This window comes from Solanum verrucosum, unplaced genomic scaffold, assembly GCF_900185275.1.
Source record: "Solanum verrucosum unplaced genomic scaffold, falcon-dt-bn FXZP01000064.1, whole genome shotgun sequence".
Taxonomy (NCBI): Eukaryota; Viridiplantae; Streptophyta; class Magnoliopsida; order Solanales; family Solanaceae; genus Solanum; species Solanum verrucosum.
This window is the reverse complement of record NW_026020144.1, coordinates 3,285,031-3,298,033: the sequence shown is the minus strand read 5'-3', so window position 1 is coordinate 3,298,033 and position 13,003 is coordinate 3,285,031. Positions and strand designations below refer to the sequence as shown.

The 13,003-nt window shown below is 33.4% G+C and overlaps 1 protein-coding gene across 1 annotated transcript; it reads left to right on the top strand.

The window, feature by feature from the left end:
- The first annotated feature begins 1,131 nt into the window (after positions 1–1,131).
- On the top strand, positions 1,132–6,626 carry LOC125827576 (polyadenylate-binding protein RBP47-like). Its single transcript, XM_049506874.1, has 6 exons — positions 1,132–1,661; positions 3,042–3,522; positions 4,777–4,841; positions 4,920–5,050; positions 5,140–5,236; positions 6,155–6,626. Exons 1-6 carry the CDS (start codon positions 1,233–1,235, stop codon positions 6,314–6,316), a joined length of 1,365 nt encoding a protein of 454 aa, XP_049362831.1. The 5' UTR covers positions 1,132–1,232; the 3' UTR covers positions 6,317–6,626.
- The last annotated feature ends 6,377 nt before the right edge of the window (positions 6,627–13,003 follow it).

Here is a 13,003-nt window from a genome sequence, read left to right as displayed (position 1 = left end):
CAATAAACGTCTAAATGAATTGAATATTACGATTATAAATTATTTTTAATAATTTTATTATAGATACCCTATGCAATTAGTTTAAATAGGTGTTTGAATAATTAAAAATATTAAACCTAGTACTCTTGAATAATTAAAAAAATCTTCAAATTACAAATATACTCTTAAGTCATATATGTCTTTAACTATATTCAAACAAATCAAATTAATTTATTCACAGAAAAATCATTACTAGACTGTATAATGGGTATGTTTCAATTTTTTTAATCGTACTTTCTTTTTCAATTATTTTACTAAAAAATATCTTTCTTTTGTTTATATGTATTATTTTTCACATAATTTTTTTAAGATTATAATATGAAATAAATATTTTGGTACATTTTAGTACCTTTAGTTTAAGACAATACATTTAAAAATCTCATTTATTTTTAAAAATTGGTTTCAAATAAAAATTGAATATACATGAGACAAATTGTAAACAATGGTGTAAAATCAGAAGGATAAATTGTTAAAGAATTACCTAGGTATGGTCCTTAATCCGAAGTTTCAGATTTGATTTTTTCTAAGTACAGATTACAGAGCAACCCTTGTAAAAGACCATTTATGAAATTTTTCGATATAAATCTAAATTTTATCGAATTCCAATATGAAACCAAATTTTGTTTTTACCAAATCCAACAATTCTGCTCTGTATTTTTTTGGGGTGGGTTGAGACAATTCTATTATTGGTAGTACAATTAATAGCACACAATACTTTTCTGTCATACGTCTATCAGTGTAAAAACCCATCAAAATAAAGAGTACGTAAAAAATCTATCTTTCACTAAAATCAATATAGTAACTGTATGTCTGTAACTGTAAAAAAAATAAAACTGAAAGGTGCAAAAAGACAAATAAAAAATAGTTACTCTAAAAACTGATGCCGACCAAATTTATACGATTTTAGTAAAATTAATTAATCCGTATATATCCAAAAACATTCTTCAAAATCAACGGTTGATATTAATAGACCACCGTTTAATCCAACGGCTGATATTTGATACAGGGCTTCACTGAATCCGTCATCCTCCTCATAAATCTTCTTTTTGCAATCAGATTCACCTATACTTACAACCATATCTATCTCTATATATTTTTTCCTTTTTTTAATTATTATTATTTATATTTATCTATAGTAAGTATAAATTAAAGTTATTTTTTTGTGTGAGTTTACTCTAGGGTTTGAGGTAAAGATGCAGAGGAACAATGGTACTGAATCTCAAGACAATAAGCAGCCGCAGCCGCCGCAGCCGTCGTCACAGGGAGCGACGTCTCCGACGGCGCAACAAGGAGTGAGTGCTGCGGCGGTTGTACCCGTGGCGGCGGCGCCGGCAGTGGCGCAGCAGCAGCAACAGCCGTGGGTGGCTATGCAGTACCCGGCGGCGGCGATGGTAATGCAGCATCCAATGATGCCGGCCCCACATTATCCACCTCATTACATGCCGTTTCATCCACAACACCATCACCACCTTATCCACCACCCGCCGCACTCACCGTCACCGCATCAACAAGGTGGAGGTGGAGGATCTAATAATAATGAGAATCGAACGATCTGGGTGGGTGACCTTCATAATTGGATGGATGAGGATTATCTACGTAGCTGTTTTGCTACCACTAATGAGGTATAAGTCTGAACCAGTTTACGCTCATCTCGACTAAATTAATTTCATGCATATATATATATTTGGTGCTCTGTTTTTTTAAACACGTGATTTATGTTTTCATGTGATTAATTACAATAAAATCTGGATTTATTTGCTTATATGGATGGGGTAGAATGATGGTAGGTAGCTACTAATTAGCCGCCGCCACAAGTAAAGTTTTTATATTTTTCCATAAATATCTTTCTGTACTTTTAGTGACAGGCCTAAAATGGAATGTTGATAATTTGGAGTAGATAGTTTGTATGATTAGGCAATGCTTTAGTTGGGGAATAGATTGAAGATTGTTCAAACCTTTATATAGTCTTCATTGCCTTTTTTTTTAGAGAAAAATAGTTTGTAAATGGTAAGTTATGATTTCCATTGTGAAATAGGGCAAGGCAATAATTTTACTAGTTCAACTAGTAATTCTGATTTTAGCATGTTATTGCTAATTAATGAAGAGCACAAATTGGCAGCTTCTCTATGTGTAGCTTTGGAATTTTTATCAAAAAACATGTTCAAAGATTGAAACTTTTGCTACCGAAGCCAAAATTTAAGATGTGTAAAGCTTATGTCAGCCTTAGATTTTCCACCTTTAATGTGGTAACATGCTTTGAGAGTTACTATAAAGGTATAATCTTGACGTTTTGGTTAACATGGATTCATCATGTAATCTACTTGTAACGTCTCTGATATATAGTAACTTCTTTGATAGTCTGTGGGATTGTTTGGGTCTTGCTGGAGTATAATAATCTTAATATAAAATTTCCAATTTTAGATGTTGATCTCTGTGCAGTAGGCAAGTATAATGAGGAGATAAATAAAAGAAGAAGTTTTTCTTAGAACATCTGTTTTCTCTTCATTGTTGCCTTTCTGATGTTCAGCAGAGTTTGGATGACAACCATTAAAATTGCTAATATTATGTAACTGGTATGTTATCGAGAGCCTTCTGAGAAAGCACCTCCCCTTGGCATTCTTTTGGCACACAACATTACTTTGTACTAACAGCACAGTACACATGAATTGTTTTGCCCATGCAATGAGCATGATATGTCATGACAGACCCAAGTTGGTGAACATTGAGGCTCTCTAGTATTCAAATTGAATGACAAGAAAATACTAAGTAATTAGTGACATCATATAGACTCCTGGTAACTATTCAACATTTATTTACATTGGAAGCAGAATGAGAAACTCTTGCATGATGATTCAAGCCATTTGAAATTCTTGAATGTGCTTGGAGGTTAAATATGTACCCATTGCCCACCCAAAATTGATTTCTCCATATGGGGAAAAAGTGAAGTGAAGTCTTTGACCTCATGATTTTCTTGTCAGCTTATATGGTTCTTGTTTGTGCAGGTTGCCTCCATCAAGGTAATTCGCAATAAACAGACTGGTTTCTCTGAAGGGTATGGTTTTGTGGAATTCTTCACACATGCATCTGCCGAGAAAGTTCTGCAGACATATTCTTGCATGACAATGCCTAATGCGGAACAACCTTTCCGTCTGAATTGGGCTACATTCAGTATGGGTGACAAGCGAGCAAACAATGGTTCCGATCTGTCCATCTTTGTAGGAGATTTAGCTGCAGATGTTACTGATACCTTACTGCATGAAACTTTCTCCCAAAAATACCCCTCTGTTAAATCTGCTAAGGTTGTCATCGATGCCAACACTGGTCGTTCTAAAGGATATGGTTTTGTAAGGTTTGGAGATGATAATGAGAGGTCTTCAGCTATGAATGAAATGAATGGTGTGTATTGTTCAAGCAGGCCTATGCGAATTGGTGCCGCCACGCCACGGAAATCATCAGGATACCCACAGCAATATTCTTCTCAAGGTAATGAGCGTTGTAATTTAGATATTTTTGCTGGCATTAATTGTTGATATCTCAAGTTTTTTTATTTCTGCACAAGAAAACAATCAGACCCTTTTGGAAGGAAAGAAAAATGAGTTGCCTTGTTAGTAGTTACACCTTAGTCTTTTCCATTAAAAAATGAGGATAAGGAACTTTACTCTTACAGATTTTCCTTTCATGAATGCTGTTAAGTTGGTGAAAAGTGACAGAGACTGGAAGAAATGGATCTAATTGCAAAATCATTTCTGAGCATATATAGTAAAAAGAATAGTTTTTCGTTCTTTTTCTAATTTAGTAACTTCAAAAGAGTGTCACATTTTGGTGCTACTGTCATTTCTGCTATTGAGACACATGTGCAAACACCCCCACCCTGTAGTATTAGCATTCTTGTAAAGGAAAATTTATCACTTGTGGACTTGCTATTTAACATGCAGTATCATGGTACTCCTATTACTCCTGTTTCCTCTTGTTACAGGGTGTTAGAATTTTGTTTTTCCTAGTTAGGATTTTCAATTTTCACATTGTGTACGCATGTTTCTCTGACTACTTGCCTTACTTTTATGGCCTTACTTTAATATCTTCATGCCTTGCTTTTGATATTTGTATATTCTTTGAAATGACGACTTGGACTAAAAGCAACAATTTCATTCTTCAAGTCAACTTTGACGCACACATGTTTTCTTACATTCTACATGGTTTAGCTAACAAAATTTAATTCTGGAAGAAGAGGAGGGAAAAGAGAATGAACCCCTTTCCTCTATCTAGTGAGAAATGGATATATTCAATTACCTGGTTGTTATGTAGCTGCCTTCTTGAGGTTGTGTTTGTAACTGTCATATTTGCTTGTAACTGTTTATTTTAGCTGATATTTTCACGTCAAACATGATTTTTTTTAGTTGCAACAAGTATGTATCACGTTTTGATTAAGTACCTAAAAGTGTGAGCATGAATGAGATTTGTGGTAACTTGATAGATCATTAAATTGTCTGAATTCGTAAAGTAAATTAATGTGTTCCTTTCCTTTTAAACCATTAGGTTTTGTTTCCAATTTCACTTCATTTGCAGTTCCCCATAAGTTGCAGGTAGTTAGTTGTTTTTCTTTTGCGGTTTAACAGTATTTATAGTGGAAACATCAAATAATGGTCCATTAATTTCAAAGCATTACTGTGGATGTTGTGGTAGTCGAGTTGACTGTTTTATATTTTTAAATACTTGCTTCTGAACTGCATTTGGTAGGTGGATACTCCAATGGTGGACCAGCTCAAGGATCACAACCTGATGCAGATTCTACAAATACCACAGTTTGTTAACTACTCTATTCTTTTCTCTTTCTCTTTTTCTAATTTTTGAGTCCCCTTGGCTAACCAATATCATCATAGATTTTTGTTGGAGGTCTTGACCCCAATGTCAGTGATGAAGATCTTAGACAGCCTTTTGCACAGTATGGTGAAATAGTTTCTGTAAAAATTCCAGTTGGGAAAGGGTGTGGGTTTGTGCAATTCGCAAACAGGTAGCTTGACAATTGTGATTTTTCAAGTCATTAGGTGTCTTATTAGACGGTAAATGTTCAGTAACAAATCTATATAATTTGTCTGGCAGGAATGATGCAGAGGAAGCCTTACAGAAGTTGAACGGAACTGCTATTGGCAAGCAAACAGTGCGCCTTTCTTGGGGACGAAACCCAGCAAATAAACAGGTGTTTTCTCTTTCTTTCTCCCACATGCCTTTGTCTCTCTGCTGTCGCTTCTTTGAAAACAAAAAAGAATTTCTGAACAGGCCAGTGAATTCTTAGGACAAGTCATAAATCTAGTGGATAGCATCTGTCGTGTCTCATAGTTATTCTATTCTCCAACATTTGCTTGACTTATGGAAACTCCTAGTGGGAATATCTATTTTCAAGCTGCATATCAGGAAGCGTTAGTGTGTTACAATAACATACTTCTGATTTTATGCTGTAAGGTGATCAAAATATCTGCTCCTCTGCCCCCCTTTTTGAGATGGTAATAGCCTATTGATATGTTCTCTGTGACAAATTTTAAGTTGCTCCAATTAAGCAGTTAGACGCCTGGTTCTTTACATGTTCTCCTTTTATGCTTGCATTGCATCAATTTCCTGTCTCCTTTCTGTTGCTTCTTTGAAGACTTATGCTTTTGGAGAAAAAATGAATCTCCCAGGAAGGTGGGACTAATGCTTAGAACAGTTATGACCACTGGCTAGCATCTGTTTCTGAAAGAATTTTAAGGAGGAGCTTGTGTTGTGCCGTGATATCTAATCAAGTTTGCTGGGAGGGGCAACCTGATCGACAATTTGACATGTCTCAATAGGTTTTCTTGTGTTCAACCTTTGCTTGATTATAGAAACTCTTAAGTTATGCTTGTTGGTAGAAGTGGGGGTATCTATTAATACCAAAAGAAATAGAGCTTCATCAATTGACACAGAGTGAAATGACACTCATATATATAAGTAATTTATATCGAGAAGCCATGGTAGTGAAATAACTATTGGTGGTTGAGACGGTATTGATAAGCTGTTATATGCCATATTCTTCAACATGTCTCTCTCCATTGACTATCTATGCTTGTATTACTCAATCTCTTCCTGTGGAATATTGCAGTCACGATCTGATTTTGGGAACCAGTGGACTGGGCCATACTATGGAGGACATTTCTATGATGGTTATGGGTATGCATTCCCACCACCACACGACCCAGGGATGTATGCTGCTGCCTATGGGGCTTATCCAGTGTATGGTACTCACCAGCAACAAGTAAGCTGAAAGTCTGGCGCCGAGTTCCTCTGCTTGAATAGTGAATGTGCTTAATTTATTCGTTTCAAGCTTGGAATGTAGAATTTAATCAAATCCCTCCAAATGAGGAGTGGAACTGAATTTTGACTGGATGTGTTAGTCTCCTAGGGATTCTATTAAACATTTATTTAGAAGTTTGGACTTTAGACATGAAACTTCTTGGATGGAATAAATCATAATCATCCACTGTGGTACATGTTATGTACTTCAGAAAGCAAAATGGTGCTTCCAAAATATTCAGATTTTCTGGATGCAAATCAATTCTTTTGATCTGTTTTTTTGTGTTATTTGTAATGGCTGCCCCAAAATACCTTTGATCCAATGCACAGAACTGCAACGCTATCTGCAACTTTCACGGACTATCTTCTACTTGGGTAGCCATTTTTTCTGAAACTTGGTTTTGTTTCATGAATTCTTCTGTTTGAGCCGGGGCTCTCGGGCTTTGGTCTAGTGGTAAGAGTGCATTTGAGATGTGTGGGACCCTACTTCATCTCTTTTATCACACGTAGGCTCGGGGTTGAGCCCCTTGCTCAAGTTTTTGGCAGATGAAACCAGCAATGACAGTGTGGTCTATCACCAACTCCAAGAAGCGAAGTTGGTTCAGTAATTCAGGATTTGGAGAATAAACACTAGTATACCACGGAAATGAACCATCCATCAACATCTCGTGTGGAGTGGTAACTGGTCGGACTTCTCGTTTTGGATGGTTGTTACGTGTTGTTTCATAATGTATCGTATTGTATTGTTTTAATAAATACAGTGTTTGGATAGGTTGTACCGTTCTCCGTCGTTACATAATGTCGCACATTTATAATTTGAGTGATAAACCTACAAGAAAAGTAGTGTTCGGGGTAGAGATACTATGAAAATGTAAGGTAAAAGATGAAATGCAATTATTAAATAATAATAAATAAAAATAAAATGAGAAGAAAATATTAACGTAACGATGCGATCACACCAAATCGGGCATTCCATAAAATGAGTCTTTTCATCATTACTTAATGGTGAATTTAAACGATACGATACAATAGAATTTAAGTAGCATTCCGAGCAATTACATTGGCATATGCTACAATACAACGGGTAACAACCATCCAAACAAGGTGTAAATGAAACTTTTTTATATGAATCCGAACTATATAGTCGAGCTTCTAAACGAATAAAAGAAAAAAAAAACGAAAGAAAAACCTTTTATTATCACAGAAAGAGGGAACTGAATTCAATCAATAGGGAATAGGGTCAAAGATATCCCATCAACTTTGTTTTATTGGTTGACTATGTCCTTTCTGTTATAACAAAGTTATTCTTTCCCCGTCATTACTAATTTCATCATTTGTGCCCCTCAACTGGATGGAAAGTCCCAAATCAACTTAGATTAACCTGATTTCAATTGAAATTACCCAATTATCTATTTTAATCCTAACTCAAACCCGACCCACAATACTAAATTACAAATAACAACAATCCCCTATTTTCTCTCTCTCACAACTTGTGCATACATCTGATAAAAGCTTAGAGTAGCAATAGTGGCGAATGCAAATTAATTGATTCTTAAAATGAGAAGCCGAAAAATACCATGTAGATGAAGGAATTGGCGCAATACAACGAAAAAAACATTTTATTGCAGAAAGAGGGAATTAAATTAAATCAGTGGTCTCATGAAACAACACCCAACAAGGGTGTGTTTGCCATGAATTTAGATATATGCACATCCACAATGGGTGTGTTTGCATTTCAAAAATTTGATTGTCAAGAATTGAAGGATTCATGGTGGCACACTCAAAGTGCCCATCCACCATGGGTGGGCTAATTTTTTTTTTATCCTAGACGGATTAAATTTGAATTCACGATAACAAGCTTGTAATAGATGGACACTGGAGCAAATGAATATAAAAGAAACATAGTGAAAAATGACTTGGGAATAGTTGAGCTAACAAGAAAGATAGATGGGCATAGGAGGTTTTGTAAAGTTGGTACGTATTCATTTGCGTAAAGTTTATATAAGGAGAAAATACTTCTTCTTTATAGTATGATATTATTCATATCAAAAGTCTGAATCAAAAACCTTTAATTTAGAGTGAAATAATCATATCCACTCTATCACAATTGACAATCTTAATTGATCGTATTATTAGGGTTTTTAAACTAACACTCAAACATAATATTATCGAAATTAATGAAAAATCATTATACGATAATAAAATGCTTAAAGTTTTTAATATTCATGACACAAATATGAGTGATCACGCAAAGAAAAAGAAATAAAAAGGTTATAACTTCATATTCCTTACATCACTAGTCGAGGATGGACTATCAATCAAAATTTGTATAGAATAGTAAAAGCTCTTTCGTCCTTAATTAACTAGAGCTTTCAGGTTTTGATACGATCCGAACTATCTAGTTGAGCTTTGAAACAAATACAAGACAAAAAAAAGTCAAAAGAAAAACCATTTTTATTATCATATAAAGAGGGAACTAAATAAAAAAGAAAGAAAGAGGGAACTAAATTAAAGTGTTTACTTAAAATAAATGCTGTTCAAATTAATACCACACCGGCTAGGTAAAATATCAATTGCTCAATATTGCATTTCAAAAAATTAAGAATTTTTGGTTGGCACATCCAAAGTGCCCATCCGCCATGGGTGGGCAAATTATTTTTTTTACGATAAAATGCTAAATGTTTTCAATAACACAATTATGAGTTTCCGCAAAGAAAAAGAAATAAAAAGGTTACAACTTCATATTGCTTACGTCACGAGGATGGACTATTAATTAAAACTTGTGCAGAGTAGTAAAAAGTTTTTTCATTCTTAATTAAGTAGAGCTTTCGGATTTTCCTAGAAATAAAGTCGCATTTAGTAAGAAGGGTTTTACTTTGAAGTATGACTTTTCAATATGAATCCAAACTAGTCAAGCCTCATAAATAGGTACAAAATAAAAAGCCGAAAGAAATATGGTGTAATGCGATGAGCTTCATCCAATATGAATCCAAACTAGTCAAGCCTCATAAATAGGTACGAAATAAAAAGCCGAAAGAAATATGGTGTAATGCGATGAGCTTCATCCAATATGAAAAAAAAACTTTAATTATTATGGGAACTGAGGAAAATAAATTTGAATAATTTAAAAGAGGTATAATATTATTATCTTGCTTTTATTATGGTAAGTTCATCAATTCTTTTCTTCAACCAACTTCACATAATTTCATAATTCAAATTTCATGAATGTGAACCAAAGACGACTTTATACGGATCTATGTGTTAGAATTAACGAATAAGGCTAATTTAGTTGGGATTATTCGGTCAAGCAAAATATTGAAAAGTTTTATTTGGGAACCAAGCTCAATTATCAATTGGTTAATTGGGACTATGAGTTAGACAAAAGAGTGATGCTTATTGTGAAGAAATTATTTGTTCCTCTCGTCCTCTTTCTAAAATCTAAATTTTTCATCCCTATTCTTATATCTATCCTTAATTACTTATTCTTTTGGTATTTTCTATTGTAATTCAATAATTTTAATGTTAGCCTTTTAATTTGACTATCAAAGTTATATAATACTTAGGTATTTATCTTTCCATAGAAACCTACATTATTAGAAAAAAGAAAGTAGAGAATAAGCACGAGTACATTGCGGAAATGAGCCATCGATCAGAACTCATATAAAGTAGTAGTAAGTACTGCTTTATTTATAATTAATTAGAGTTTTCGAATATTTTTGAAAATGAAATCGCCTTTAGTATTAAATTAAGTCAAACCTTCTAATGTGAATCTGAATTAGTCAAACCTCCGAAAAATACCATGTGAATGAAGGGAATTGGCCCAAAACTTCATCCGACGTATAAAACCTTTATTACCGAGTCTTTACTAAAAATAAATACTACTCAAAAAAATACCACACCGATAAGTTATATATTAATTGCCTAATATTTTAACAGCGGCAACGCAGTAGTAGTCACCACAATGTGGTATAATGAAAGTATGAAACAACACCCATGAATTTGGATATATGCACATCCACAATGGGTGTGTTAGCATTTCATAAATTTGATTGTCAACAATTGAAGGATTAATGGTGGCACACTCAAAGTGCCCATCCACCATGGGTGGGCAATTTTTTTTTATCCTACACTGATTAAATTTGAATTCATGATAACAAGCTCGTAATAGATGGACACTGGAGCAAATGAATATAAGAGAAACATAGTGAAAAAGGACTTGAGAATAGTTAGGCTAACAAGAAAGATAGTTGGGCATGGGAGGTTTTGTAAAGTTGGTACGTATAATATTCATTTTTTAATTTTATCTTCGATCTATTATTTGATATCTACATTAGATCTGCTATTAATTTGAATTGCTGTCGCGTAATTCATATAAGGGGAAAATACTTCTTAGTTCTTCCTGGTATGATACTCTTCATATCGAAAGTTCGAATTAAAACCTTTAATTTAGAGCGAAATAATCATATCCATTCTATCATAATTGACAATCCTAATTGATCGTACTAAGCTTTTAAACTAATACTCAAACCTAATATCATCACAACTAACAAAAAATCATTTTACGATAATAAAATGCTTAAAGTTTTCAATATTAATGACACAATTATGAGTTGCGCAAAGAAAAAGAAATAAAAAAGTTATAATTTCATATTGCTTACATCACGAGGATGGACTATCAATCAAAATTTATGTAGAGTAGCAAGTACTCCTTCATCCTTAATTAATTAGCGCTTTTGGATTTTCCTAAAAATAAAGCTACCTTTAGTAGGAAGCGTTTTACTTTGAAATATGACTTTTCAATATGAATCTAAACTAGTCAAGCCTCAAAACGGGTACAAAATAAAAAGCCGAAAGAAATATGATGTTATAATATAATGCGATGAGCTTCATCCAATATGATAAAAAAACTTTTATTATTATGGGACAAAAGAGGAAAATAAATTAGTAAGCAATACCATACCGATCATTTATAATTCAATTTCCCAATATTTTAGCAGACGCAAACACTGTATTAGTCACCACAATGCTTTTTATTGAATGATCTTTCCTCAAGACCGACTTGTTGTTTAGTATTTTCTGTTGTAATTCAATAATTATAATATTCCCTTTTAATTTGACTATCAAAATTATTATAATTCTAAGGTATTCATCATTCCATAGAAACCTACCTTAGAAAAAAGAAGTAAATAGAAACAACAAACAAAGAACTCATAACAAAGTAGAGAATAAACACGAGTACAGTGCGGAAATGGACCATTGATCAAAACTCATATAAAGTAGTAAATACTGCTTTATTTTTAATTAATTAGAATTTCTGAATATTTTTGAAAATGAAATCACCTTCAGTAAAGAACGTTTATCTAAATTAAGTCAGACCTTCTAATGTGAATATGAACTAATTGAGCCTTAAAATGAGGAGCCAAAAAAATACCATGTGGACAAAGGAATTGGTGACAAAAAAAAAAACCTTTATTGCGGAAAGAGGGAATTAAATTAAATCAATACAGAGTGTTTTACTTAAGATTTTTTTTTAAAAAAAAAATAATATGCCGAGTGTTTACTAAAAATAATTATTACTTAAACAACTACCACATAGATCAACTATATATTAATTGCCCAATATTTTAACAGAGGCAACGCACTAGTAATTACCACAATGTGGTATTATGAAACTACACCCAACAAGGGTGTGTTTGCCATGAATTTGGATATTATATGCACGCACACCCACAATGGGTGTGTTAGCATTTCAAAAAATTGGTGATGAAGAATTCATGGTGGCACACTCAAAATGCCCATCCACCATGGGTGGGCTAATTTTTTAAATCATATTTAGGGCCGATTAAATTTGAATATTCTTAGAATCGCAAAATAACAAGGCACGCAATAGCTGAACTAACAAGAAAGATAGATGTGCATGGGGAGGTTTTGTAAAGTTGGTATGTATTCATTTTTTTAAATTTTATCTTTGATCTATTATTTGATATTGCATTGTGTAGAGAAGAGTCTTTCATCCTTAACTAGCTAGAGCTTTTGGATTTTCCTAAAAATGAAGCCGCCTTTAGTAAGAAGAGTTTTACTTTGAAGTATGACTTTTCAATATGAATCCAAACTAATTCATAAATGGGTACGAAATAAAAAGTCAAAAGAAATACGGTGTAATGCGATGAGCTTCATCCAATATGAAAAAGAACTTTTATCATTATGATTTATGGGACAAAAGAGGAAAATAAATTAGTTAGCAATACCACACCGATCATTTATAAATCAATTTCCCAATATTTTAGCAGACGCAAACGCTGTATTAATCACCACAATGTGGTATCGTGAAATAACACCCAACATGGGTGTGTTGGCCTTGAATTTGATTATCTGCACCAAGGAGGAATTCATGGCGGCACGCTCAAAAGTGTGCTCATCCACCATGGATGAGCTTAATTTTTTACGTATTTTATTGCACCGAAAAGATCTTTTCTTAAGATCGATTTTAATTTTTTAACATATCGGGGCTTAATTAAATTTGAATATGTCATTGGAAGGATTTTTCCTTAAAACCAATTACAACAAGGCTAAATAATTCAAGTGTTTGACATATCGAGACTTAATTAAATTTGAATATGTCACTGGAAAGACCAACTACAACAAGACTAAATAATTC